General features: G+C 42.0%; 1 protein-coding gene across 3 annotated transcripts in view; it reads right to left on the bottom strand.

Moving 5' to 3' along the window:
- Nucleotides 1-27,933, bottom strand: part of CACUL1 (CDK2 associated cullin domain 1) — an 80,266-nt gene that overhangs the window by 17,329 nt on the left and 35,004 nt on the right. For 2 of the 3 annotated variants that reach the window (XM_007064220.4, XM_043551125.1), the window contains exons 4-5: nucleotides 26,487-26,582; nucleotides 11,671-11,773 (exon numbers count right to left, since the gene is read on the bottom strand). In XM_007064220.4, coding sequence (XP_007064282.3) covers nucleotides 11,671-11,773; nucleotides 26,487-26,582 — 199 coding nt within the window. The remainder of the gene's footprint in view (nucleotides 1-11,670; nucleotides 11,774-26,486; nucleotides 26,583-27,933) is intronic. The other variant, XM_037904032.2, reaches the window with a different exon arrangement.

Genomic DNA, 27,933 nt, shown 5'->3' with positions numbered 1-27,933 from the left:
GAGGGAGGAAGCATGGCTGGATCACATTACACTCCACCAGATGCAAGTCAGAACAGCCCACCAAGCTGCTTTCATCTGTGATAGGGCTGGGGCAGAGAATAAGGGAGATATAATTGGTTGCTGGTTCTCAGCTTTTTTCCCCTCCCTCTCCTGGGCTACCCTGCATGGCTGTAGGAGGAGGAGAAAGGGGAGCCATCCATCAACAGGCATTCCTTCCCTTAGACACTGGCAGAGTCAAACTGCTGTGTTCTCCCTGGGGCTCTCACAACTTGGTAAGTGAGCATGCACCTCATTCCTCAACCCCTACAATGCAGCAAGAAGCCAGCAGAGAAGCTAACAAAGGGATAGTAACTGCTCAAAGTGCTCCCAGCTCTCATTAGAGCTAATCCTGGGGCTGCTGAGGAAATAATGGGAGGCAGCTAGAGAAGTTCTGTCCCCTACAGGCCCCGTGCAATGATAGGGCTGATTCAAACACTGTTTAAAAATCATGGGGTACAGCTTATAGAACACACAAAATACAATTTTTTTCCTCAGTGACACAGTTGCCTAAGGGCACAGCTTAGACACTTGAGGTGCACAAATGGACACTGGACCACAGGTGGGACCCCACTGTCATAGGAGATGACAGCTCGTGAATCAACCTGCAAACTTACACTAGTGGTGCTTAACTTGCACTGAAGTCAATGGAATTAGTCCTGAAACTTAGGACTGTTTGCATGACTAACCCATAGCTTGGAGATGTTTAGACTTAAACATGATTTTAGTTGCTGACTACAGTATTTCCATACTAGTTTAGATTTCTTCCCATAAAAACATTTCTTTTTCAAATTGAGGTATAATTCTGTTCCACAATATGTAGTATTTGAAGATTTAACCAGATGCATCCACAATATATGGCAAGAAAGTGAGCAGTAATCTCTGTGCTGGTTTATTGATTACTGCACCCGCCTTTTTATAAAGGAATTTCATTAGCAAGTTCACCTGGAGATCAATCCTCTCATTAACAGAAGTGAATTTGTGCTTTCCTCCCCAAACCTTATTACATCTTGACTCGCCAAATATTTTTTACCACTTGTTTTTGGTAGGCAGATTGCACCAGCCTTTAAAGCTACAAAATAGCTCACTAAGAACGCTTTTCTGGATTATTAACTCAAACTGTACTGATTTTGAGACAGCACAGCTGCTGGGCCCAAGTCATCTAAATGAAGAATAAAAATAGTTCCTTTCCTACAAGAGATTAATTTCCGCATTGAGGTAGGAGTGAAAAGGAAAGTGGGAGCAGTACCAACCCTACCTTAAAGGTAAAGCAAGCATGGGGGTAGTGCCCTGCGCAGATACAAAAATGTGGATCCGTATCCGATCCGCATCAGCAAGAATCAACTTGTGTCCAACCTGCGACCTGCACTCCATCTTTTACCTCTATCTGCATCCGCACCGCCTCCGCAGCAGCACGCTGACAGTGCCTCTCAGAGGACCATCTGTGCGCGTGTGTGTGTACTGTAGGATCTCAAAGGCAGGGAAGCAGCAGTCTGCAGCTCAAATCCTATGAGGCTGCCTCCCCACCTTTGAGATCCTATATCCATCACCCCCCATACAGAGAAAGGGGAGATAATAGATCAAGAAGCCACTGTCTGCAGCTCATAGTCTATGAGGATCTGGAAGGCAGGAAAGCAGCCTCACAGGTTATGAGCTGTAGACAACTGCTTCTTGACCTATCACCTTCCCTTTCTCTGTATGCCGGGTGTGGTGGGGGTGGGGGTGGGAAGAGTGGGATCTGGAAGACAGGGAAGCAGCCTATATTCTCTCTCCCCCCAAATATATACAGAAAGGGAGGGTGATAGATCAAGAGAGGCAGCAAAATCCCCCATGCGCCTATCACCATGGTTTAAGCAGCCAAGCTACCTAGGAAACCTCTCCCGACTTCATTTTTGCCGTATCACGGAAGTTTAGAGGGAGGCAACTGCTTCTATAAAGTAAGTAGACGGGGGGAGGAGGGGGAAAGAGTGATGGAATATAGGCTGACAGCTGCGTCCCCGCCTTTGAGATCCTATATTTATAGCCTTGCGCAGATAAAAAAATTTATATCCGCGTCCGATCCACAAAAATGGTTCGTGGACATCTGCATCTGCATCTATGGATGCAGATATCCCCAAATATAAAGTGGATATCCATGGATTTGCAGGGCTTTACATGGGGGCACCCATGAGACTGTTGTGCATTCCCCATCTCTCTTGGCAGCCTGGAAACCAAAAACGTAGATATTCTTTTCAGGCCCTTTTTCTAGTTTGCTTTGCCAGTGCAGCTGCAGGTAGCTTTCCCATAGCTGACCCCTTGAGAGGGAAGAGTCAAACTGGAGAAAAAAAGAGAGGTCATCACTGGAAGATAGCAAGATCCTTCCATCTGATTAATTTTGAGTTCTGCCTGCCTGTTCCAAAAGGTGAGGTGGGGGAAGATACCAGCTTCTCTGCCATAGCAGCCCATTCAGGCATTGATCTTGACATTAAGTACTGTCCAGTTTTCTCCGAGTATTTTGCATAGTCCCTCTTCCCATATATAAAAGCTGGACATGGGACATATTACTGTAAGACAGTGAGTCACTCTACTGCCTTCTTTCTTAGTAAACTAAGAACAAATCAGTACATTTTGTTCCACCGACATTAATGAGCTGGCTGATGACAGTAGAGAGTTACACATCTGTTAGTAATCCGCTGGAGTGCAAATCAAGTAACACACCCTTTCCTGCCTGTCCATTAACTGAGGTATCAAAAAGTGAAAAACCCCTTTCCCCGCAACATGTACCAGCCTCCAACTGCCTTAGTTTTTTCTGTATTTTCATATGGCGTTTATGCTTTTTAATTCCATATCAGAAGCAAGAAGGGATGATCTGAATTGATTTCTTTTGCAAAGAGCCATCGCTGAACTTATTCAGCTTCCAGGTCAATTTTTCTGCTTCCTCTTTGAAATTTTTACAGTTGAAGCACTTTCCCCCTATGTTCGTAATAGGAGACCTTTTAAAACAAACTCTTTTCTCATATGCGATTATGAAAGAACTCCTGCCCTTTTTAAACATGAAAAGGTGAACAGCTTTAAATCCACCCCTTTCTGAGTCTGGGGGAACATGACTGGGAAAAAGAAATAACACTGTCCGATGTAAAAGACAACTCTGACTAAAATATATCATAGGATCAATTAAATGTTTCACAAGTAAGAATTCTTGGAGATGGGGAGGCGGTTCCAGTGTCAGGGCAAAAGAACCACAGACCCCTGAGAGCGAAATGTCAGACTCTCAGACTTCAAAATGTAAATCACACAAATCCATGCCACAGTTATTTTTGTGACAACCAATGACAGAAATATTGGCTTTGGCTTTTGATCAAGATCAAGATGTGTCTTTTCAGGTAAATATTTACTTTCAATGCACTCAAGTAAATTAAATCTTGAACCTGAGTACTGCATAAAACAAATGCCTGCTTGCTATTATAGTGAGTCAGCCTGTAGATAACAAATCTGTCAAATAAATGAGTAGCTTTTGATTAGCTAATCGTTTGACTGTCTAGGTATATGTTATGACTTGGGAAAGCACAGACTAAAAAAGTGTGGGGCTAGATAAAAATCAGTGTTGAACTATATTGTAAACAATTAGTATAATTTTGTGCACGTATTTTCATGCCTAGACTCTGGTTCTTAATGGGACTCTGTTTCTGGGGTCCATCTTTATTCAGATCTTGCACTTCTGGTTTGAAATCTGACTAAAGAGTTTTATATCAATAAGAGTGATTGCAGCCAACGTTCCTCTTTCCTTATAGTACTTCCTCAGCATGAGTGGTACACTCTATCACACACCTATATTAACAGCCAGCTGGATGTTTCCCTTTCTCATCCATTTATATAAGAGGACAGGTGAGTGAAGGGAAAGCATGAAGGTTAAGCCTCCGTCCAATCCCCCCTGACCCCCGCAGCCGTGGAAAAGGGAAGTAGCAACTGGGAAGCTATGTGGAAGAAATTAATTTCTTTCCTCTGGTGGAGCGGATCTCCTCCTCTAGTTACAGCTAAATGATTCCTCAAGACGGGAGTGCTTTATCTTTGGATCAAAATGATGCTTTTGAAGGGAAATCTTTTCGTCTTTGGAAATCACCAGACTGCACCAAATGGCAGGCATTATCACATGTTTTACAAGGGTAGGTTTCCCCCAAATACAATTAACTCTCTGAAAATTCCTCAGCTCAGATACAGACATGAAGGGAAGGGGAGAATATGCACATGAAAACAGGAATGGTGAAAGTCAGCATGACAGTGTACGATGCCAACACTTACAGAGGCTCTTGGTGGTGCCCCAAGAATAGAATCTAACATACCCCAGCCAAACAAGTTAGTGAGCAGCACTGCTCTAGACTGAGAATAATCAGAATTATTTTGCCTTAGATACTCTTCCAAATCCAGTTTGTTCCTTATTAGCTTGTTCTTTAGTAGACCAACTGAAATTAGCACAGCTGAGCTTTCTACTTTAGGGTTGCAGTGAGCTCCTCCTGGAGGTGCCAAGGAGTTGTTCACATCAAAGATGAGAACCCTCAATTGTCACTTAAAAAACTTTTTTTTGCCACTAAAGGCGGCAGCTGGATATGTTTGCAGATATAAGAAGTTGCAAATGGACCATAGATTTTCAGGTAGCTATTATGCCATCAGTCAACAGTGATGTCACCCAACAAAGTAATAACTTTTAAAGGTTCTTCTGGACACAAGGCATAGCTGTAAGCCATGACTGTCTGGAGAGGTTTCCAACTAAACCTGTAGAAAAGCCTGGCTTCCTGAACTACAATCCACTTTAAAATGTCAGTGACCAAACTGGGAGGGATAATAGGTGTTCTATTATCAGAAAACATTTTATTCTTATCATTTCAAATGGGACTTATCACTCACACAGCGCATGAAGGAACAAGACTATCTTCTACCTCAATTTATTGTAAAGTGAAGGACTGGAGATTTGTTTATTAGTGCGTTTGAAAAGAATGACAACAGTAAGCCTTTCAAATGACCTGTATTTGGGTTTACAGTATAAAGAAAGTGATTGTGGTTTAGATTAGTGACTATTACTCATTTCTGGATTTTGTTACTTATAATAATCTCATGCATAAATGCCATCAACAACAAACAAGATTTTTTCATGAAATAAAAAGAGAACAAATTATCTGCATCACTCAATATTACCAAAGCTTTGTGTAAATAAGATGTTTCATCTCTCCTTGTTATACCCAGGTAAGTAGTTTTGCATTTAGTAAATGCTCCATTAATCATTTAATATAGCGGCCTTATCAAATGAAGCCAGCTTTAGCTTGCATAAGAAAAATAATATGGTTCTATTCACTCAGTTTATGTGGCTCTACTTTAAAGAGCTCTGACATGACAATTATTTCTGTTTGTGTAATTTCATATACTTATTTCCATACATAGGTACACAGTTGTGTGTGCGCATCTATATAGTATTTTTTTTAAATTATGGTACTATGTCCAGAAATAGCACACTAAGGGCCAAAGTCTGCAACCAGTTACACCCATGTATTTCTGCGAAGACAATCAGGTTGAACGGGTATGAGCACAGGCAAAACATGGCCAGAAATCTGCATAAAGCTCACTTATTTTATGCTTTTTCTGCAAAGCAAGGATGAGTGTAGGCCCCATCCTGCACTGATCACAGAAGACTGTGTCCCATATGCAGGTGTTTCCTTTTTCCTTCAGTGACTCTCAATTCAGACCCACCACAAACAACTCCTCAGGGTATGCCTATGCTACATAAAAAGTGTGTTCTTAACTCTGATTAAAACAGCAGCGAAGACACAGCAATTCAGCTTTTAACACTAGTTAGCAGCTCAAGTTCAACCCCTGGCTCAACTACAGGCTTACACTCAGAACCCATTGCATCCCCAACCGCCTAGGTGTGTTAGAGGATTCCAAGTAAGATCAGAGTTCTAATTATTCTCTTCTCACCTCCAACTATATGGGTTCAGAAGCAGGCCCTATTTTAGGCTATGTCTACACTGTGGAACTGTACTGCTATTGCACTGTAAGGTCTCCTGTATAGACCCTCTTTGCCGGCAGGAGAGAGATCTCCTGCAGGCATAATTAAACCAACCCCAACGAGCGGTGTTAGCTACGTCGGCATAGCGCTGTCCACACCAGCACTTTTGTCTGTGAAACTTATATCGGTCAGGGGCATGGGCAGCGGGTATCAGCCTGGGAGAGGCTGTGCCTCCCCAAACAGCCTGGTGTGACCCTGTCCACACTCCACACCTTCCTGCAGTTCCTTCCCAGTTCCTGCTCTTCCATAGCCCAGGCTGGTTAGGGCTGGGGCGGCTGGTGTGCCGCCCAGAGCTCAGAAATGAGGGGGCTGCAGCCACGCCACCCGGCGCTCTGGGGCGGGGGGCGCTCCGAGGCTGGGTTTGAGGGCCTGCCCGGAGCTGGGGGTGCTCAGGGCTGTTGCGGTGGGGCCACGGGGGTGCTCTGGGTTCCTGTGGGGGTGGGGAGACAGAAGGGAAGGATGATGGGTAGGGCCTCAGTCAGAAGGGGATGGGCTGGGAGTTAGCCTCCCCCAACAGCCGGTTCACCAGCTGCCCACTGTCAGGGGTATGTTTTTTCATACCCCTGACCAATGAAAGTGCTAGTATAGACAAAGCCTCAGTCAGTGGGACTTTTGCCTTTACAGCATATTAAAAGGCGGAAAGCTCTACACCATTTATCCCTTTTTTTTTTTTTTTTTTTTAAAACAGTGCCTTTGTGCAGGAGCACTTTACAAATCAATTAAACTTAAACTATACTCATTTCCCCTCTTGAATGGGGTTTGAAATAGAAATTTCAACTTTTAGCCTTCAATAGGATGACAAGATACCATCAACAAAAATGCATTCAAAAGATGAACAAATTTTAAAAGTAAAAATAAAAGTTATTCCTTTGTGTTGAGCCTAGAATATATAATCTCCAAGCATTTTTCATATTGATAGACTGGCCGTGTGCGTGTGTGTTTGGGGAGGTGAGGGAGGGAGGAGAGAAGTGTTAAAAAAATGACAGCTTCAACGTCTTATCAAAACTTTTTCAAATATATTAGAAAATTCAATCTTCCAAGAGGGCCTCAAATTAAAGTTACCTTATTTGCCTAAGTAGATGCCTATTCTGAACATTTATTCTCATGATATTGTCTTGCTGAACTGAAGTAGCAGGTAATCTGACATCCAAATTATTTTTTTAAATTAAAAAATGCAATTTATATAAAGATATTGAGTCAAACCGTAGGTAGTCACTGAGGTACGATATAATATTGTTTTTGTTACACAGTCTTTAAAATATAAAGGGGAAATTTATTCTGGCATTAAATTTTAGAATGACTGGAAAATATTTGCGAAGGTTACTGCAAGATGTTTCTCAATTTCCCTACCGTATGCATGTACTCAGTTACTTCCAGGGATACTTTAGGAAGTTTAAAATTTTGTCAAGATACCACTTTTTAATCTTTGATTTTAAAAAAACCACTATTACAGTCAGGATATAAGAAAGTCAGATCACAGTAAGAAGTTTGTGAAAGGTTTAAAAATATAACACAAGATGTTAAATGGCCTAGTTCTAATAAGCTGAATGGTGAGACTAAATAAATACAGTCCATTAACAGTGCACCTCACACTAGGGTTGCCAATTTTGGCTGGATGTATTCCTGGAGATTTCATCACATGACAATCTTTAATTAAAGATTAACCTTTAATTCATAGATACGAAGGTCAGAAGGAACCATTATGATAATCTAGTCTGACCTCCTGCACAATGCAGGCCACAGAACTTCACCCACCCACACCTGCGAAAAACCTCTCACCTATGTCTGAGCTATTGAAGTCCTCAAATCGTGGTTTAAAGACTTCAAGGAGCAAAGAATCCTCCAGCAAGTGACCCGTGCCCCATGCTACAGAGGAAGGCGAAAAACCTCCAGGGCCTCTTCCAATCTGCCCTGGAGAAAAATTCCTTCCCGACCCCAAATATGGTGATCAGCTGAACCCTGAGCATATGGGCAAGATTCACCAGCCAGATACTACAGAAAATTCTTTCCTGGGTAACTCAGATCCCACCCCATCTAACATCCTATCACAGGCCATTAGGCCTATTTACCATGAATATTTAATTACCAAAATCATGTTATTCCCATCACAACATCTCCTCCATAAACTTATCGAGTTTAATCTTAAAGCCAGATAGATCTTTTCCCCCACTGCTTCCCTTAATTCCTGGAGACTCCAGGACAATCCTTCAGAGTTGGCAACCCTACTTCACACAAAGCCATACAGTAGGTTTCTCTACTTCCTGCAGTTTTTTTTTTTTTTTATCTTTTTCCAATATTTTCTTTTAATTTGATTTCTGCAACTCATCACAAAGCAGTAGAGAAGAAAGATAGAGAGAGCCTATGGTAATCGAAGGAAAAAAGTTACGTGTGTTACCTGGTAAATTCTTTTTTCTGTTATTTGTATATTGCTTTTGATATTGCAATTATAGTTCACAGAAAAATTATATGGCAAGAGAGATCAGTAATTTATTTTCTAAAAATTTTAACTAGCGTGCTACAGAGCTTATTTCCTTACAGAAGGTCATACTAAATTAAATCACACTAGTAGCTGAAAGCCCACGTTGTTGTATGGGTGTAATTTGTAAAGTAATGAGTGGTAAGAGAGCCAAAAGGCTGAGAACTTAAAAACTGGATGGTAACAGACCATGAATCCCAGTGATCATTAAACCCGGTAATATTCTGAACAAAAAGAACTGTCAACCATGCTTGTAAATCTTTCCACACTACATACTGACTCAGACATTTTATGCTTCAGAGTGATGTTTGGCTATATTGGGTGTGCTGGATGTGTTATGCCCGGAGACTTGTGTGGATTTGTGCATGTGGCAAATGAGTGGTCTATATTAACATAAGGGACTGTGTGTGTTTGAGGTTATTTGGTATGCTGATTGTGTTGTGTGGGTGGATGTCTTGATTTGTATCTGGTGGGGAGAGGGGCTGTGCTTGGAGATTTATGTGGGTAGCAGTTCACCGACTTAATCCTCCATCTGTGCAGTCTCTCTCAGATAACGAATGAAACTATAGCATGCAAATTAGCTGTAGAGTAAGGGCGGCGATTGGTTGCGTTACCTACGAGCTCACAATGGTCTAGGACTCTTTGCATGTCATAGATACATGTCTTACTGTAGCTGTACAGTGCCTGGGTGTACTTCGCAAAGTCAAAATGGATGAGAACTTAAAAACTGAACGGTAACCGACCACAAAACCCAGTGATGATTCGACAGCGATGTTCTGAACAAGAAGAGCCCTCAGCCACGCTTGTCGTTACCTTCATCACTTCAATGACTCAACAGACATAACAGGCTTCAGCTTGACAGTCTGGGATCTGATTATATAGATATGTATGTTCAATGCCTTGAACATACATATACAGCACAAATCTATCTTCCATTGCAGACAGAGACAAGTAGGAACAATGGCTGAAGCAGTGTTCTTGGGATTACTCAAAGAGCCAACTGTGACTTTCGTAAGGCCCCAATCCTGCAATTGACTCTGCCACGTGGGATGCCTGCTGACTTCAGTAGGCTTTCATGGAGTGCAGATACCCTCCCACGTGGAGGTAATTGCAGGATCGGGGTTTAAATCAGCCCAAAGTTCTTAAAAGTCATCTGATAGTTTCAGTATACTGCACCTGCATGAACATAATAGCATTAGAGAGAAATGTCTGTCAGTATTACACAGTTCATTTGGCTAGTATAGCCAATTATTTTAATTTATTATTCGTTTATTGTGTGATGTTATGATCAGTTACCATGTCATGTTATATATAATCATTGTATGTTAAATAGAGTTAATTTGTAAGATTATAGAAGATTGATCAGTATTTAGAAAGTATAATCACATATTAGATGTCTAAGTAAGGAAGGCCGAAACACAAGACCTGTAGGCTGAAGCCTGTAAGATTTTTAGCTTCGTTATTTTAGGCCTTGGAGATATGTTAGCATTTCTTAAGTAAGTGACCAAAGAATAACCTAATGCCCTAAGATTATGGGGGGGAAAAAAGAAGTACCAAGCTTTAGAGGCACATCTGCCTGTGTCTTAACCACAGGATATAACTTGTGCATCAATGCTAATGAGAATAAAGAGAAACCTACACAACCTATAGAAACTAGGGTCCCTTAAGTTCCTAGGATACATCAGACCAATAAGAAAAAAGGAAAGTTGACACTTTCATGTACAGAATGTGCAGAATGTACATGTGCAGAATGTAGGCATAGGCAGAATCACATTATTAAAAGTCGGTGCCCAGAGTGGGAAAATTGAGCTTCCTATGGGAAAACTCTAGCAGTAACCATCCCTCTACTGATGATCAATCCATGAGACACCTACCAGACTCTAACACTATCTAGGAGGATGTGAGTATTTTTGTAGTTATAACTGGTGCATGGAAATATCTAGGAGTTGTATATGCTGACATTCATAACTTTGTCAGTAACTTTAATAAAACTGATAAAAGATAGTGGACCTTGTTCTTGTGATTATGTGTTACTTGCCTATGGTTTCATGTGTTCCTATGAGCTTTAGATCTAAAACAAGCCGAGATAACGCTGTTAAACTTGAGACTGTAGCCACCATTACACCTCAATGGTGTAATTAACATCACTAAAATTAACTTTAAATAAAAATGAAGGCTACACTAGCCACTACTTTGTCCATCCCCCAACTTTTTCTTAATTGATGGGGTGGGAAGGGAGATGTGGTTCTCATCTTGCTGTACACCCTCTTTCACACCTGGGCACTTGATTCCTCCAATCACACCAGTCACATTTTACTTAGCATTTTGATATTGAAACTAGAAAAGAGCATAGGCAGCTGGACAATAAAATATTATGTCCTCATAATCGTGAGATGGACATCTTTAGCATGAAGTACTTGGACAGCAGTGACATCTACACAAAATGATGTTTGTGAAAGCCTAATTGTTGTTTTGGCACTAATATGCCTCATTCTTCCTCCTAGAACAGTGGTTCCCCGCTTGTGCAGGGAAAGCTCCTGGCGGCCTGGGCCAATTTGTTTACCAGCCGCGTCCACAGATTCAGCCGATCGCGGCTCCCAGTGGCCGCGGTTCGCTGCTCCAGGCCCATGGGAGCTGCTGGAAGCGGCGCGGGCCGAGGGATGTACTGGCCGCCACTTCCAGCAGCTCCCATTGGCCTGGAGCAGCGAACCGTGGTCACTGGGAGCCGCGATCAGCCGAACCTGCGGATGCAGCAGGTAAACCGGCCCGGCCCGGCCCGCCAGGGGCTTTCCCTGAACGAGCGGCGGAACAAGTTTGGGAATCACTGTCCTAGAACATTACTAAATTTATACCTTTATAAATAACCAACGTTATTACACTGCATTTTTACTGGGAGACCCAAAAAAACCCCACAGTATGGCACCCATTCCCTTATCTTTAAATCTTATTTTAAGTACTGTTCTTGGAATCTGTATTTAAATCCTCTAGTTCTTTGCCATTTTGTTCCTACCTATTCTGCTTTTTCTCCTAAAACCTACACTTGAAAATATTATAGTTTCCCAGAATGGCGACAGAATCTGATTGCCCCCCATTTTAAGAAAAGTCCAATAAATTTACTTACGCATTAGGCTGTAAATGTGCTTTTCTGCAACATGTTCCGTAAACAGCTTTATAAGGTCATCTTTTAAGTCTCTGTTAAGCTTCGTTTCTATGTAAAATTTATTCTGGAAAACAATACAGACAAAGGTTTTTATATTTGACTTTACAATGGCAGACTAAGCAAATATACTTTACCACCGAATGGAGTCCAAATTTAAAAACTGTAATAATGCTATTGTTTGAATTCTAAACAGATTACTTGCTAATCTGATTCATATTACACAAACGAGCCCTGATTCTACAAACATGCAACATGCTTAAAGTTAAGCACATGAGTAGCACCACTGAAGCCAATGAGACATCCTTAAGGTTAAGCACATGCGTGTTTGCAGAATTGGGGTTTGCATCTGCAAAATACATTTTATTTTAATGATAGTTTTGAACAGACTACAATACCAAAGTAGGTGTCGATATCATGTTTATAGCAATAATGTGTTTATCAAAGGCATCAAAATGTTTAATATGTGATTTATTATCTGCAAAATTCTACTCACTTACTTGTTTCTGAAGGACAGGAGTGAGGTGGGGGGGTGCATGTGTGTAAAAAACATCTGAAGTGTTTTTCATCAGCTTCATGGCAAGGGAGTGTTAGCAGATTTTGTGCCAGCACTGGTAGTTTCATGAGGATTATACAAGTCTTCATTAAAGACTGCCAAATAGTTTATGAACAAAATTGACTGACTTTGAAATTATGATCTGGTTGGGAGGTCCTGCAGATTTAAGTTTTTGGTTTAGTCTTTTTCGTAAACTGTTTTTAATTCACTATTCCAAGAGAAAACCACCACTACACAACCACTATTTACACTTAACCTTACAATATTTTTGCTTTGCTGCCACAGAGTCAGTTAGCAAGCAAAAAAAGGAGCACCAATCAACACACCCTATTCCCAGGAATAAATCTCACTGCAGATAACTAGGAGTTTAAACCAACCATCCCAGTAGAACCATGGAGGAAAGGAAATGTGAAATACTACAACAGAATACACTTGCTATTCTCTAACCATAATCTGCAATACATTAAATAGACCAGAAACAGATTTCTTTTGCACCATCATATTTCAGAAACACCAATTTTGTTTAGGTTTCAGAGTAGCAGCCGTGTTAGTCTGTATCCGCAAAAAGAACAAGAGTACTTGTGGCACCTTAGAGACTAACTTATGCTCAGATAAATGTGTTAGTCTCTAAGGTGCCACAAGTCCTCCTGTTCAATTTTGTTTAGTAATTTATGTTAACAGCAGTCCTAAATTTGAAATGAGTTTAGGAAAAAAACCTGAAATGTTGAAGTGTTTGTTTTGATTTAATTTATCACAATTAAGTGTTTTAAAGCACCTTGGTTCCTTGCTCAAACAATGCTGGTAAAGTTTGCAAAAATACCTAAATCCGATTGATTTTGATAAAGGCAACAAACATTTAGAACCATAGAAGCCCACAGTTTAGCGTCCTTTCTCATGCCGTGTCAAATGCTGTGCCGAGCACGTGCAACATTTATAGCTGAATTCTGTTCAGTCAGTTTTCAGTCCAAGACATCTATGGTAGGAGTCAATAGACCACAGGTTGAATTTCCAAAAGGGTCCACACCTCCATTTTAAATTTTTTAGAGGTTCACAACTGAAAAAAGTTTGAAAACCACTGATCTACATGTCTGATAATTCTGTTCATAACTACAGTTTCAACCAATTTGCCCGGTACTGAAGTTAGGCTTATTGGCCTGTAATTGCCAGGATCTCCTTTAAATTTAAAATTTAAAAATTGACAATACATTACCTACCATCCAGTCATCTGGTACACAAGCTGATTTATGTGATAGGTTACACACACCAGTTAGCAGTTCTGCAATTCATATTTGAGTTCCTTCAGAACTCCTGGGTGAACACTATCTGGTCCTAGTGATTTACTACTATTTATCAATTTGTTCCAAAACCTCCTCTACTGACACCTCAATCTGCGACTGTTCCTCAAACTTGTTACCTAAAAATGGTTGGGTGTGTGAATCTTCCTCACATCCTCTGCAGTGAAGACCTATGCAAATAATTAATTTAGCTTCTCCACAATGGCCTTGTCTTCCTTGAATGCTCCTTTAGCACTTCTATCATCCAATCACCCTAGTGTCTTTTTGGTAGGCTTCCTGCTTCTGATGCATTGAAAAAAAACAATGTGTTGTTAGTTTGTGTGCCCTTAGCTAATTGTTCTTCAAAATTCTTTCTTGGCTTGCCTTCTTATACTTTCACATTTGACTCTCCAGAGAGTATGCTCCTTTCTGTTTGCCTCAATTGACTTCCAATTTTTAAAGGATGCCTTTTTGCCTCTAAATGCCTCTTTTACTGTGCTATTTAGCCATGGTGGCATTTTTTTTTTTTTTTTTTTTTTTTGGTCTTCTTACTGCATGAAGATACTGCATTTGATTTGCACTATGAATTATGTTCTACAGTTTTCCTAAGGAAAACACTCAGAATTTCTCTATTACTATTGGCATTTTCATTCTTTTTAATTAGGTTAGCAATGATAAGAGATCACACGTCTTTTATACTTCATTAAAAAAGATGTTATGACTTTAATCTGATCCCATTATTTTTATAATTTTAGTAGGTGTCCCAATTAGTTTTGAAAAATGATGCAGTGTTCCAGCGATGTCTTTTACAGTACAAGGTGGTTTAGTACCGTCTAGGTATTTATCAAATCACAGTCATGGCTCAAATTGATAACTTCAGAGAGATGATTTGACACATCCTGTACAACATTCCTAAATACATTAATTAATAGTGCAAACTGGTGGAATTAATATTAGTCATGGCATTACAGTACAGAAATTATGCATAAATCAGATTCAAATGTACCCTTTGCTGAACTTTAAAAGAGATTGGTGCATTCTTGCAGGCTTGACAAAGCCCTGGCTGGGATGATTTAACTGGGAATTGGTCCTGCTTCGAGCAGGGGGTTGGACTAGATGACCTTCTGGGGTCCCTTCCAACCCTGATATTCTATGATTCTATGATTCATGTTCTAACAAGTGTGCCCTTTGTCAGACCTTATTTCCTTGTTCCCTGAAATTTCCCAATAAATAGTTGCATGTAGCCAATGATGCAACATATAGTGCTTTTCCCGTATAGGAGCCATCAGCTAGCTAGGCCACTGTAAACTCTAACTCTAGCTAGACCCAAAGTACTACATTAATGGTATTTGCAATGTCAGATTTACCTATCTTTTTCGCCAGCTGACTAGAGCCAGTTAAAGTGATTTATCTATACAGAGCCTCCCTTCCATGCCAACTCAGACAGCTGATGTCTGACAGCCAGAAACAAGCACAGCAGTAACTATTTTTGTCTGGGTGGGGTGAGACACCGAGCTGAGAAAACAACAGATCTGACTCGGACAGCGGGGGAAAGATAGTCAAAGCATTCTAATCAGTCTGTCTCGGCCATGATTAAACAAATTAGACAGACAACATGCTCTCTCGCTCTTTGGGAAGTGGTGGAAATGCCATTACTTAAGTTTTATAACTGGAAAAGCAACACAGAATATAGTGGGGGGGGGGAGGGGTAGGGAATACTGCTGAAACAACAAGGGGGAAAGATTAGATGGCTTTTGTATCTCTAATTTCTATAATGCTGTGACAGAAAACATTACTGTATGTACCCTGTCATACAGGCAATATTACAGAATATAAATGATCTATTTGTTTACTTGGAAATGCTGTTTACATGCTATATCCACTTTCTGTTTCTCACAGATGTGGTTATCCTGTAAGTGATAAATATTTCAGTACAGAAAGGCCAAGGAGGAGGGTTTTCTCTCCCCTACCCCCTTTAGTGAAGAGACCAGCAGATTTTTTGTAAAAGATAACTGCAACTAAAATGTCAAATGTGAACCTGAGTTAGTGCTACTAAGGTGAACTGGGAAATGTGAAAGAAAAGCACTTTTACTACCATCCATGCAATATATTCCCCATCCAGCGAGCATCAAGGTTTGTGGAGGTGCCAAAATAAGAATGCTAATATTTGAGAAGGATTGCAGTGGTGATGAAATTCAGCAGTCAAAACCAGAAGGGCCAACACTTTTGTTCAGACTGACTTCATGACATGAGATGTAACGGGGTTTCAACTGCTGGGACTCAGCCATGACATAATTTGAACAAACCCATGTAAGAAAGGAATAATCAAAGTCTAGACAAAAATAGGAGAATATTCCAAAATGATAAATTTAAGGGAATAATAGGAAATGTTTTGTTTGTTTAACTTGAATTCCACAGTTTATGTCCCACAGCATGTTGTGCAGTAAACCCTTAGTAAGCATCCAGAAGTGAATCCTATTTTTATTTGGATTTATTAAAAAAAGATGCACCTAAGTTCTAGGTGCCCTGGATAATTATTTAAAGCTGGGATTTTCAAAGGAGCCAAAAGAGTTCAAATGTAGGCTGCTGCTGGCTAGATCTTTGTTTAGTTGCACAAGAAGGCTGGGATTTCAGAGGACTCCGAGTCCACCGAATTTCAGTGGAAGTTAGGTGCTTAGCTTCTTTAAGATCCTTAGAAAAGCCCAGCCTAAAAGCACACCTAAACAAAGAGTAAACCAACAGCAACCTTAAAACCATAAATGACAGCTCTTAGCAAAAGGAAGAAATGAGAATTCCTTCTCCTGCAACAATCCCGTCTCTAGAAATCTACCACCACCACCTCATAAAGATGAGCCTTACAGGATATGCGGGAAAACACACTGAGCTGATCAAGCATACATACTTCCTACATTTTCAATCCTCCCATACATGTCATGGGACCTGATCCTATACTACTGGAGTCAATAGGAGTTTTGCTATTGACTTCAGTGGGTACACACATTCAAACCACAGCAAAATACACTGTTAGGCCATACTGGGGAGACAAGCTGAGACAAGCCAAGGAGCTCAGGAACAAAAACACGTTCAAGATGTACCACAGATTTCTCAGGAAAAAAGGTTGTTTGACTCCTTCGTGGGGGGAGCGGGGGGGGGGGGGGGGGTTTAAATACAAATACTTTCAAAATACACTACTTGAATGCAACTTGACAATACAGAAAAGGCAATTCATGGTAATAATTAAATTTTTCAATGCACTAACCACTTAGCTGAACAGTTAGTTCTGGAATGATAGATTTGCCAACGGTTTTGCTACATCTATTTAAAGACTATGAGAGTGTACAGTTAAGTATAAGTGTTTGTTACCTGCATCTGAATCAGACTGCTTTATTTTAAAAGGGGATACTGATACATAAGTGTTTTCTTTTCTTAGGGTGGGGGAGAAGGGAATACATATCAAGATCTAAGAAAAAAACTGACAAAAAACAAAATTTGAATAGGGATCAGCTCAGGAATGGCAACATATATGACCGTTGAACAAGGAAGCTTTATACCCAAAACGATGCAGGATAGGGAAAATCCAAAGCAGGAAAGTAAAAGCTAAACAGTAACTTAGGTTCATACTATACATATGAAGCTTTCTAAGCATTAGTTTATTCCTGTTTTAAGTTACAAGTACCTTCTTTTAAACACTGGCCACTGGGTGTGGCCCCAGTCCCACAATCTGATCCATCCAAGTGGGCCCTTCCATCCATGCAGAGTCCCACTGAAGTCACTGAAGTCCTGCCCGGGTGCTAGAACATTCCCATACAGATCAGATTATAGAATCATGGCCCATGATGCAAATATTTGAAGAAAACCATAACTAGGAAAAAGAACAGGAGTACTTGTGGCACCTTAGAGACTAACAAATTTATTTGAGCATAAGCTTTTGTGGGCTACAGCCTACTTCATCAGATGCATAGAATGGAACATATAGTAAGAAGATATATATATATATATATATATATATATATATATATATATATATATATATATATATATATATATATATATATACACATACACACACACACACACACACACACACACATACAGAGAACATGAAAAGGTGGAGTAAGAGGCTAATTAATTAAGATGAGCTATTAGCAGCAGGAGGAAAAAAACTTTTGTAGTGATAATAAGCTGGCCGGACAGTCTCTATGCAAAAGAATAAATGGACACAAATCTGACATCAGGAATCATAATATTCAAAAACTGGTAGGAGAACACTTCAACCTCTCTGGCAACTCAGTAACAGATTTAAAGGTGGCAATTTTGCAACAGAAAAGCTTCAAAAACAGAATCCAAGGAGAAACTGCTGAGCTTGAATTAATATGCAAACTATATACCATTAACTTGGGTTTGAATAGAGACAGGGAGTGGCTGGGTCATTACACATATTGACTCTATTTCCCCATGTTAAGTATCCTCACACCTTCTTGTCAACTGTCTAAATGGGTCATCTTGATTATCACTACAAAATTTTTTTTTTGTTTTTGTTTTTCCTCCTGCTGATAATAGCTTAAATTAATTAGCCTCTTACTCCACCTTTTCATGTTCTCTGTATGTATATTATATCTATCTTCTGACTATATGTTCCATTCTATGCATCCGATAAAGTGGGCTGTAGCCCATGAAAGCTTATGCTCAAATAAATTTGTTAGTCTCTAAGGTGCCACAAGTACTCCTGTTCTTTTTGCGGATACAGACTAAAACAGCTGCTACTCGGAAACCTGTCATAATTAGGAAGCAAAGCTATGTCATTTTATGCAGGGGGTCCTACCAAATTCCCGGCCATGAAAAAGCATCATGGACTGTGAAATCTGGTCTTTTGTGTGCTTTTATCCATACTATACAGATTTCACAAGGGAGACCAGCGTTTCTCAAATTGGGGGTCCTGACCCAAAAGGGAGTTGCAGGAGGGGGTCACAAGGTTATTTTAGGGGGGGTTGCAGTATTGCCACCCTTATGTCTCTGCTGCCTTCAGAGCTGGGCAGCCAGAGAGTGGCGGCTGTTGGCTGCGCACCCAGCTCTGAAGGCAGCGCCCTGTCAGCGGCAGCGCAGAAGTAAGGGTGGCAATACCACACCAGGCCACCCCTACTTCTGTGCTGCTGTGGCAGCAGCTCTGTCTCCAGAGCCGGGATCCCAGCCTGCAGCCACCGCTCTCCAGCTGCCCGGCTCTGAAGGCAGTGCCCTGCCAGCAGCAGAAGCACAGCAGTAAGGAGAGCAGTACCACAACTCCCCCCAACAAGAACCCTGTGACCCCTCCACAAATTCCTTTTTGGGCCAGGATCCCTACAATTACAATACCGTGAAATTTCAGGTTTAAATAGCTGAAACCATTAAATTTATTATTTTAAAAATCCAATGACCGTGAAATTGACCAAAATGGATAGTGAATTTGGTAGGGCCCTATTTATGCAGTGATGGTTCTTTAATGTGTTTTTCCCTCTGGGTGCCCCACTGTGTGTGTGCTTGCGTCTCTGCACTGCTGACTGGAGAACTTCAGTAGCAGCGTCCACTGGGCCCACACATGCTGCGCCGTGAGGCTAGCCAGCGCACACAGGCTAACCCTCCTCGGTTCCTTCTCTACCGCAGAGTCAAGACAAGAATTCTGAAGTATAGGGAGGAGGGTGGATTGTGGAGCACCCATAGGGGGACACATCTCGAAGAATCCTGGTTACTGCACAAGGTAACTTCTTCGTCTTCTTCGAGTCGTGTCCCTATGGGTGCTCCACTGTAGGCGACTCCCAAGCAGTATTCCTTCTCAAGGGCTGGGACTGCGGAGTTGGGTCAGTTACAGATAACAGTCCTGTGGAGCCGAAGATGGCATAGGAGGCAGAGTCCCAGTGATCACACAGTGTTCTGCGAAAGTTTAGACTGATGCTCACGTCACCGCTGTACAGATCTCGAAGATAGGGACATTCTTGAGGAAGGTGATGGATGAGGAGATCGGCCTTGTGGAGTGTGTGTGTATGTATGGCATTTGGAGAGATGTGTTTGGACATGAACCAAATCTGAAACCTGGACCATTTCTGCAGGTATCATAGAATCGAATCATAGAATATCAGGGTTGGAAGGGACCTCAGGAGGTCATCTAGTCCAACCCCCTGCTCAAAGCAGGACCAATCCCTAATGTTTGCCCCAGATCCCAAATAGCCCCCTCAAGGATTGAACTCACAACCCTGGGTTTAGCAGGCCAATGCTCAAACCACTGAGCTATCCCTCCCCCCAAGTACAAAGTACAACATGTCAAGGATATTCTACTGTGTAACAGAACTCTTGTATCTCTCTTGAACAGGAGGAGCTTTTTAGGTGTTGGAACCAAGCCGGAGTCATGCCTTGAGGTGGAGAATCCCCAAGTTGGAATGCAGGGTATGTTCTTTGTTCTATGACAAGAGGTGCGGAATGGTCAGGAGAGAGACTGGTGAGTACGTTGTGAGCTGACACACGTAAGGGTACCAGGTCTGACTCAGCCAACTAGGTGCAATCAGAATGACATGAACTCCATCCCTTTTTATTTTCAGCAGGACCTTCAACAGTAGGGGAAATGGAGGGAAGAGGTAGAGAAGGTCCCTATGCCAAGGGAGGAGGAAAGCATCGCCCAACAAGTGCTGTCCCATCCCCGCTCTGGAGCAGTAGTGTGAACATTTCTTTTTCAGGTGAGTGGCGAACAGGTGTGTAGACTATGTCCCCCCATCACTTGAACTGGTTGTGAAGTACTGTTGGGTGTATCTCCCACTCATGGTCGTGTGGGAATTTGCAACTGAAACTGTCTACTATCAAGTTTTGTGTATCCAGGAGGTACGCTGCAGACAGTATAATGTTGTGGGAGATGTCCCAATTCCATAAGCTCATCACTTTTGTGCATAGATAGGGCTATCTAGCTCCCCCCTGCCAATTGATGTAATACATAAAGATCCTGACAGATAACTTGGCCTGTGTGTGATCCTGTGAGCAGCGGGAGAAAATGGGTGCAGGTTTTCCTGACCGCTCTCAGCTCATTGATATGGAGGGATATCTCTGAAGGCGACCATTTGCCTTGCATTGTGAGGCCGTTTTGATGCACGGCCCACCCTATGAGTGAAGCACTGGTGATGAGGAGCAACAACAGTGATGTTTGTGAGAAGGGGATCCCTTTGCAAACATTGTCTGGGTCCTTCCACCAGTTTAAGGAGTTTTTGATCCTGGTGGGTAGCAACAGGGATTTGTCCAGTCTGTCCTTGATTGGTCTGTAAACTGAGATGAACCACATTTGGAGACATCGCATGTGAAGCCTGGCATGTGATACGACTGCTGTGCCTGCTGCCATATGCCTCAAGAGTTGGAGGCAGACTCTGGATGGTTTTTGTGGGCTGCTTTGAACAGTGTCTATGAGTGTGACTAGGGATAGGAACTAGTGTTGGAATAAGAGGGCTTTGACCCATGACGAGTCAAGGTCAGCCCCTATATATGCCAGGCTTTGCACTGGAGCGAGGATTGTCTTCTGGGTGTTGATCTGTAGGCCCAGTTCTGTAAAGTGTATTGTAGCTTTAGTGACTTGGTGAGCCTCTCAAAGAGATTGGGCTCTGAGAGGACAATCGTCCAGGGAGAGGTAGATCACTATCCCTTGAGAACGTAAATGAGCGGCAACCACTGAGAACCTTGGAGAATACTCTGTGGGCTGATAATAGCCCGAAGGGGAGCACTCTGTATTGGTAGCGGTTGTGACCCAGAGTGAACCAGAGGCATCGTCTGTGAGCTGGTAGGTTTGAGATATAAAAATAGGTGTACTGGAGGTTGAGGGCCGAAAACCAGTCTCCCTGTTCCTGTCGTTGCTAAAGTGACCATCTTGAATTTTTGAGCCTTGACAAACTTGTTGACAGCTCTGAGATTTAGTATGGGTCTCCAACCTCCCTTCCTTTTGTGTATTAGGAAATAACGAGAGTAGAGCCCCTTGCCTCGTAGATGTTAGGTACTGGTCCTATAGATCCTAACCGGAGGAGGTGATCTATCTTCTGTCATAGTAAACTCTCGTGAGCAGTGTCCCTGAAGATGGATGGGGAAGGGTGTTGTGGAGAGGAATGGGGAGGTAAAAATGGATGGAGTACCCAGTTCGAATGATCTCTAGGACCCATCGGTCCAATGTTATGCATTCCTAGGCACTGTGGAATGCTGCCAACTGGTGGCCAAATGGGGATAGAATGATGGTCAGCTGTGTCAGTCAGGGGGAGTGGTCTAACGGTGCCTCAACCTGCCCATCAAAAGTGGTGCTTAGACATAGAGGGCTATGAAGAAGATTGTGGACCAGGTAGTTTGCATTTAGAGAATTTCCCTTTCTTTCTTTGTGACTCGTAGTGGCAGTGAAGTTGGTACTGAGATGCCTGCGGTCTATGTTGGGACAGGGAACTAAATCGTCTCTTTTGTCCCTGTATATAGATACCCAATGACCAGAGGGTAACCCTGGAGTCTGTCAGAGTGTGAAGGGAGGCATCAGTCTTCTTGGAAAAGAGCTTCATGCCCTCAAAGGAAAGGTCCTCGCACGTGGACTTTCAGAAAGCCCAACAAATGGATCCATGACACTCGTCGCATCACCAAAGCTGTGGAGATGGAGCTAGCTGCCGTGTTGGCTGCACTGAGGGCAGATTGCAGTGACGTCTTTGCAACTAATTGGCCTTCCTGGATAATGGCCTTGAATGAGTCACAATGTACTTTGGCATCTTTTCAATAAAGTCATTCCGTTTTGAGTAATTTATGAAATCGTATTTTGCCGTGAAGGCCAGGTAGTTGGCAATACGAAATTGTAGAGTGGCTGAGTACGCTTTTCTACCGAACAGATCAAGGCACTTCCAATCCTTGTCATAGGAGAAGCTCTTGACTGGTGTTGTCGACCACGGGAGTTGACGGTGTGATGGAGTTGGGTGGTGGATGGGAGAATAGGAATTCAGCTTTCTTGGCAGGGCTATAGTATTTTTTTGTCCGCTCGCTTGCAGGTTGGGGCCACTGATGCCAGGGTGTGCCACACAGTCCCTTGCCAGGTCTAAAATGGCCTCAATCAGGAGGGTGATCTTTGAGGAGGCCAAAGAATGAAGTACCAAGGAGTTGATGGTGGGTATCCTTGACTTCCTCCAATGGAATCTAGAGCACGTCAGCCACCTTCTTTGTTAGCTCCTGAAGGGACGAAAGTCCTCTGCCAAAGATGGTGGAGAACGCATGACAGCTTTGTCTGAAGAGGAGGAGGATGATATGGTCCTTGGTATCACTTCCTCTTCAGTACTGGCTTCCTGTTCCTCTAAGTCTTGAGGCAATTCAGAAGCCCTGGATAGTGTGGCCGAGGGAAGTGTGCCTCAAGGGTTCTTGGGCGAGGCTCAGAGGTCAAGAGGCATGATGGCAGTGCGTGCCCAAGGATCCCAATATGGCCTTTGAGGTGGTGGTGGCATAGAACCTGGTAGTGGCACCCATGGATAGCCATACCAGGATGGTGGTGATGGGACCATCTGTGGGTATATCCTGGAGCTCTGTTGGTAATGAGCACCATATGGAGCTTGGGAGGAGTACTGCAACACCACTTCCTCAGGCTCACTGTTTGAACCCTCGCTAGAGAGCAGAGGGGAATGGCATGGCAGCAGGGATGAAGTGAGCTGTAGCTCACGAAAGCTCATGCTCAAATAAATTGGTTAGTCTCTAAGGTGCCACAAGTACTCCTTTTCTTTTTCCCCATGCTTGGTAGAGGCTCGGTGCAGAGGTCTCAGTACTCAGAGGAGGGGACTTGTGATGCGGAAGTCATAACATTGTTATGACTGCTATATAAAAAGGAGTGATGGTGCCGGGGGGACAGAGATCTTTCCCGCACCAGTCGCTCTGGTGCCTGGCGAGCCATCACTGGTGGTACCGATGCAGACTTGCATACTAGGAGCATCTTTTTAGAACAGTGCTTACTCCTGTCTTTCAGTGCCGATGAGTCAGTGCCCGTACCCATTGGGTCCGTGGGCCTGTCAGCAGTACCAGTTGCTATCGGTTTCCATGAGCCATGGTGCCGGACTGAGATTGCCTCAGTGCCGAAGATACTGAGCGAGACAGTGATCGCTTGCAGCTATCTCGGCGCTCACTATGGGGGCTTCCTGCTGTCTTCTTAGATGATTTGTGAGAGGGGTCCTCACCCCTTACATGTAGAAGGCTGTGGGAAAGACTCACATCTACCACGAAACTGGGGTCGGAGAGCTGCCTTCATGAAGATAATCTTCTGGCGGAGTTCTCTGTCTTTGCAGGATCTTGGCCAGAGTTGTTGGCGAAGGTAACACTTTTGTTAAACGTGGCCTTCTCTGAGGCAGTGAATGCACTGAGAATGCTTATCCACAATTGGATCACCTCTTTACAAATGAGGCAATTCTTGAAGCTCAGCGAACTAGGCATACCCCACTGGGGGAAAAGGTCCCCATTGGGGGAGAAAAGGCCAGAAGAAAAAATAAAATCTTCTTTAAATTTTATTTTTAAGGATAAAATAAAAGTAGAAAAACAACTAGAACTACAACTAGGAAACTAACTAATCATAGGTATGTAAATTAAGATGATAGTCTTAATGGACTGCTAATGGCTCCATCTCTAGCCAGGGGCGGTTGAGAAGGAACTGAGGAGGCCATGCATGCTGGCTAGCCTCCTGGCAGAGCACGAGGAGAGACAATGTATGTGCGGGCACAATGGACACTGCTATTGAAGTTCTCAGATTAGCAGCGCAGAGATGCAAGCACACCTAGAGTGGAGCACCCACAAGGACACTACTCGAAGAAGAATCTATATTTTTCTTTTTAAACAGTTAAAAGCAGATTCTGTTACCATCTGCCTGTTTACTACTTACACAGCCCTCATCTATAGTGTCTAATCAGTAAGTTCTGACAGTTTGATTTACAATTACAGTTTCTTGTTTTCACTATTTTCAGATAGTGTTAACTGTACTCTCAAAAACTCTCTATCAAGAAACTAACAGAATTAAAGACAAGGAGTACTTGTGGCACCTTAGAGACTAACCAATTTATTTGAGCATAAGCTTTCGTGAGCTACAGCTCACTTCATCGATGCATGCTACAGCTCACTTCATCGATGCTTATGCTCAAATAAATTGGTTAGTCTCTAAGGTGCCACAAGTACTCCTTTTCTTTTTGCGAATACAGACTAACACGGCTGTTACTCTGAAATCAGAATTAAAGACGTTTCCCCTCACATCAAGAAGAAATGAACACCAGCTGAAATAACACTGTTATGACAAAGATGGGATGGGGAAACCTATGGAGCAATCAGAACCTGTGATTAAATAAAAGTTATTATACTGAATAAGAGAATAAAATTACTGCAGTGCCCAAATGTAATCTGCTAAATACAGCTTTTGTCCAGGATTTTACACAATAAACCTACCTCCTGGTGATAAAAGCATGTACTTGAACATTAAGAATATATTATTTTAGCTATGGGCTCTAAATCATGAACAAAGGACAGCTCAAAGCATATACAGATAATGCAACTGATTCTCACATAGCACGCAGAAAGGAAGCATTGCACACTCCTGAGAGCCAACTCATTGCAACAAATATTGGTAAATCAAGAAGTATAGCCATCTCTGCCTAGTTATTCATATCCCATCTCAAGGGACTGAACTGATTCATCCCTTCACCAGCAAGTAGATCTCTGGGGAATCTGGGGGAGGGGGCTGTTGGGGTTTTTTTTTGTTTTTTTTTTGGTCAGGGTGGGGGGCCGATGGGGTTGGTACAAGAGATTACGCTGGGCAAAATAGACAGTACCTGCTCCCAAGGAGAGGACTGGAGAATCCTCACCTCCTCATCATGGTCCCTGGCTCCACTACTCACTGGTCCACGTGGAGGGGACTGAAGAATCCCCATCTCCTTTTATAATTTGCAGGATTATAATAAAGATACAGGAGTGACCCCTTAGCTAAAATTGTGGCAAGTGAATTAAACACACGCATATGCATATGCACTCCCCCCTCTAACAAAGTTTTTTTGCATCTAGCAAAGAATTTTTTTAAAACAGATGAAATTAAAAGTATAAGACATTTTTGAAAATCTTATTTAAGTTTTTTCTTGATCTAGATGTGAAATATTCCTTCTATTCATATTCGTGAGTGAAGTCCAATGCATAAACTATTTTTGATAAGATCACATGCAATTTTTGGTTTTAGTTATTTATTACAAAAATATAAATCTTGGAGCTCTAACAGGTTCCCACAGAATTATTATAAGCTTCTGCATAGGTGTCAAAGAGCTTAAAAACTCCACAGGCAGGAATTTAGAAAAATCAATAAAACCAATTGTTACAGTTCAATGAGTTTAGAACTTCTGCAAAAATACTTGCGAACCGTAAGCTTTGCAAACAAAATCGTTTGGTGCAACTGATGCTCCGAATTCCATTATCGTTATGGCTATTTATACTTCCGAGACCGTATGGTGGGGTTTTTAGCTTTTTTTGTTTGTGTGGTTTCTCCCGCTTACATGACTTCAAGAAGCCATTGTAGGCCTAGAGAACTCATGCAACCTAAAGAGAGAAATCACCTTTTCCATAATGCACCCAAACTACCAGGCCAACATACAACAAGCCTATGAGCTGGCCAAACTCGCAATACATTTAAAAAGTTACACAAAAGTTGATTTCTTGCTGTCGATACAAAAAAAATATCAATCTTTCTGCTATGAAGACACTGGCAAGGCAGAAAAATAGCAAACAACTCTCAATTTAAGTGCATTGCTTTTCTTATCTTCCTAGATTTGATTGTAAGTGTGATACCAGCAGCAAAAGCAACAATGAATACTAAATTCTGTAAGAAAATAAGTCATTAAAGTTGCACTTATCTCTTTCCACTTTCAGTTAACATCTCAATGTGCATGGCCATAGTCTAACCAAAAAAGAGAATGTTCTAAACTTACCATATATATGAAAAGAGGCACAATGCTCTGCAATGCTCCCATATATTGTCCAAGAGCTATGTTAAATCTTTCAATATACAGATCTGGAGGGCTGGCCTGCAAGAAACAGTAAAAGGGAAGGAGTAATTTTAACACAAAGGAAGACACAAATGTAGGACACCATGGACTACACTTTCAACTCAAAACTCCCAAGGCTATAAAGGATGCGACACTTAGTCCAAGAGGAGCAAGTCACATATTAATCCAGAATTCCTATTTCCAATTAGAATCAGAACAACCTCCACCAAGACACCCAGCAAAAACTTAGGCTACAACACCCAGTTCCCCCCCAGAAATCTGTCATTACTCTGACAAATATGTCCAATTATACCTCCAGCATGCCTGTAGCACAAACCAGTATTTAGCACAACCAAGTATATACATTTAACTAAGCATCCAAACATTCTTTTGAAATGTTTAGTCTGTCAGGGCTAGATCCTGACAATGAATCTGTATGGGTATTGAAGTGTGCCTGCATGGATCCATTTTTAGGATCTACCTCTTAGACATTATGGTGACATTAAGCCACTGCTCGGCATATAAGAAACCGTGTCTCTGAGTTTTGCTGAGTTTTTCAGTGTGAGGGAAGTATGATCAGACATTTAGTTGGAGGTGATGTGAGGCATAATGCCTTATGAAGCTCCTAGGGCAGAAGCAACAGCACCACTCTTAAGGGGTTTGCTACTCTCCAAGGCCAGTCAAGTTTGCTATTAAACTTTAACAGGGAACGTGCCTTCCCCTGCCCCATCTCCTTCCCACAGTGCGAGTAGGAGCAGGTAGTTCTTATGCTCAGAAGAGTGTGAGGACTGCAACAGTGGTTGAACCCTATGCAGTGGCAGTGAGAGAGATGCACATTTCTCAAGCAGGTCTGCCACACTGACTCTTAATGCTCACTCAGAATGGTTCGCATTATATTAATTCCCGTGGTTAGGTGTGCGGTTATTTAGCTACACCTCAAATATTGCCTCATCTTCACAAGCCAGAATTCTTATCTTCTAAAAAGATGATTTCACTGTTACCAGTATTTTCATAAAGACACACTAACGCTACTTCTAATATGTTCAAAACCAATCGTTCCATACAGGGCAAGGTTTTCCAGCAATCTTTTTTTTCTTAATATAGCTAGTAAATTCGTAAAAAGTGTTAATTTTCACAGTCGGAACCCAGTTACATGGAAACAGAAGTAAAGACATTAAAAGGGCAAATCAAAAGCCACAAAAGCATAAAAGAGATTTTTTGGGTACATTGTAATAAAAGTGACAGAGTTATATAGGATCAAAATGAACAAGTGTAACAAATGTATGATTAAAAACAGATTATAGGACCAATTCTCAGGCCCAGCCAACCTACTCTTGGAACAAAATGCAAATGAGGAGAGGGTATGTAGAGGTGACTATGAGCTCTGAAG

Source organism: Chelonia mydas, chromosome 7 (genome assembly GCF_015237465.2).
Source record: "Chelonia mydas isolate rCheMyd1 chromosome 7, rCheMyd1.pri.v2, whole genome shotgun sequence".
Classification (NCBI taxonomy): domain Eukaryota; kingdom Metazoa; phylum Chordata; order Testudines; family Cheloniidae; genus Chelonia; species Chelonia mydas.
The sequence above is the reverse complement of the archived record's forward strand: the minus strand, read 5'-3'. Positions and strand labels throughout refer to the sequence as shown.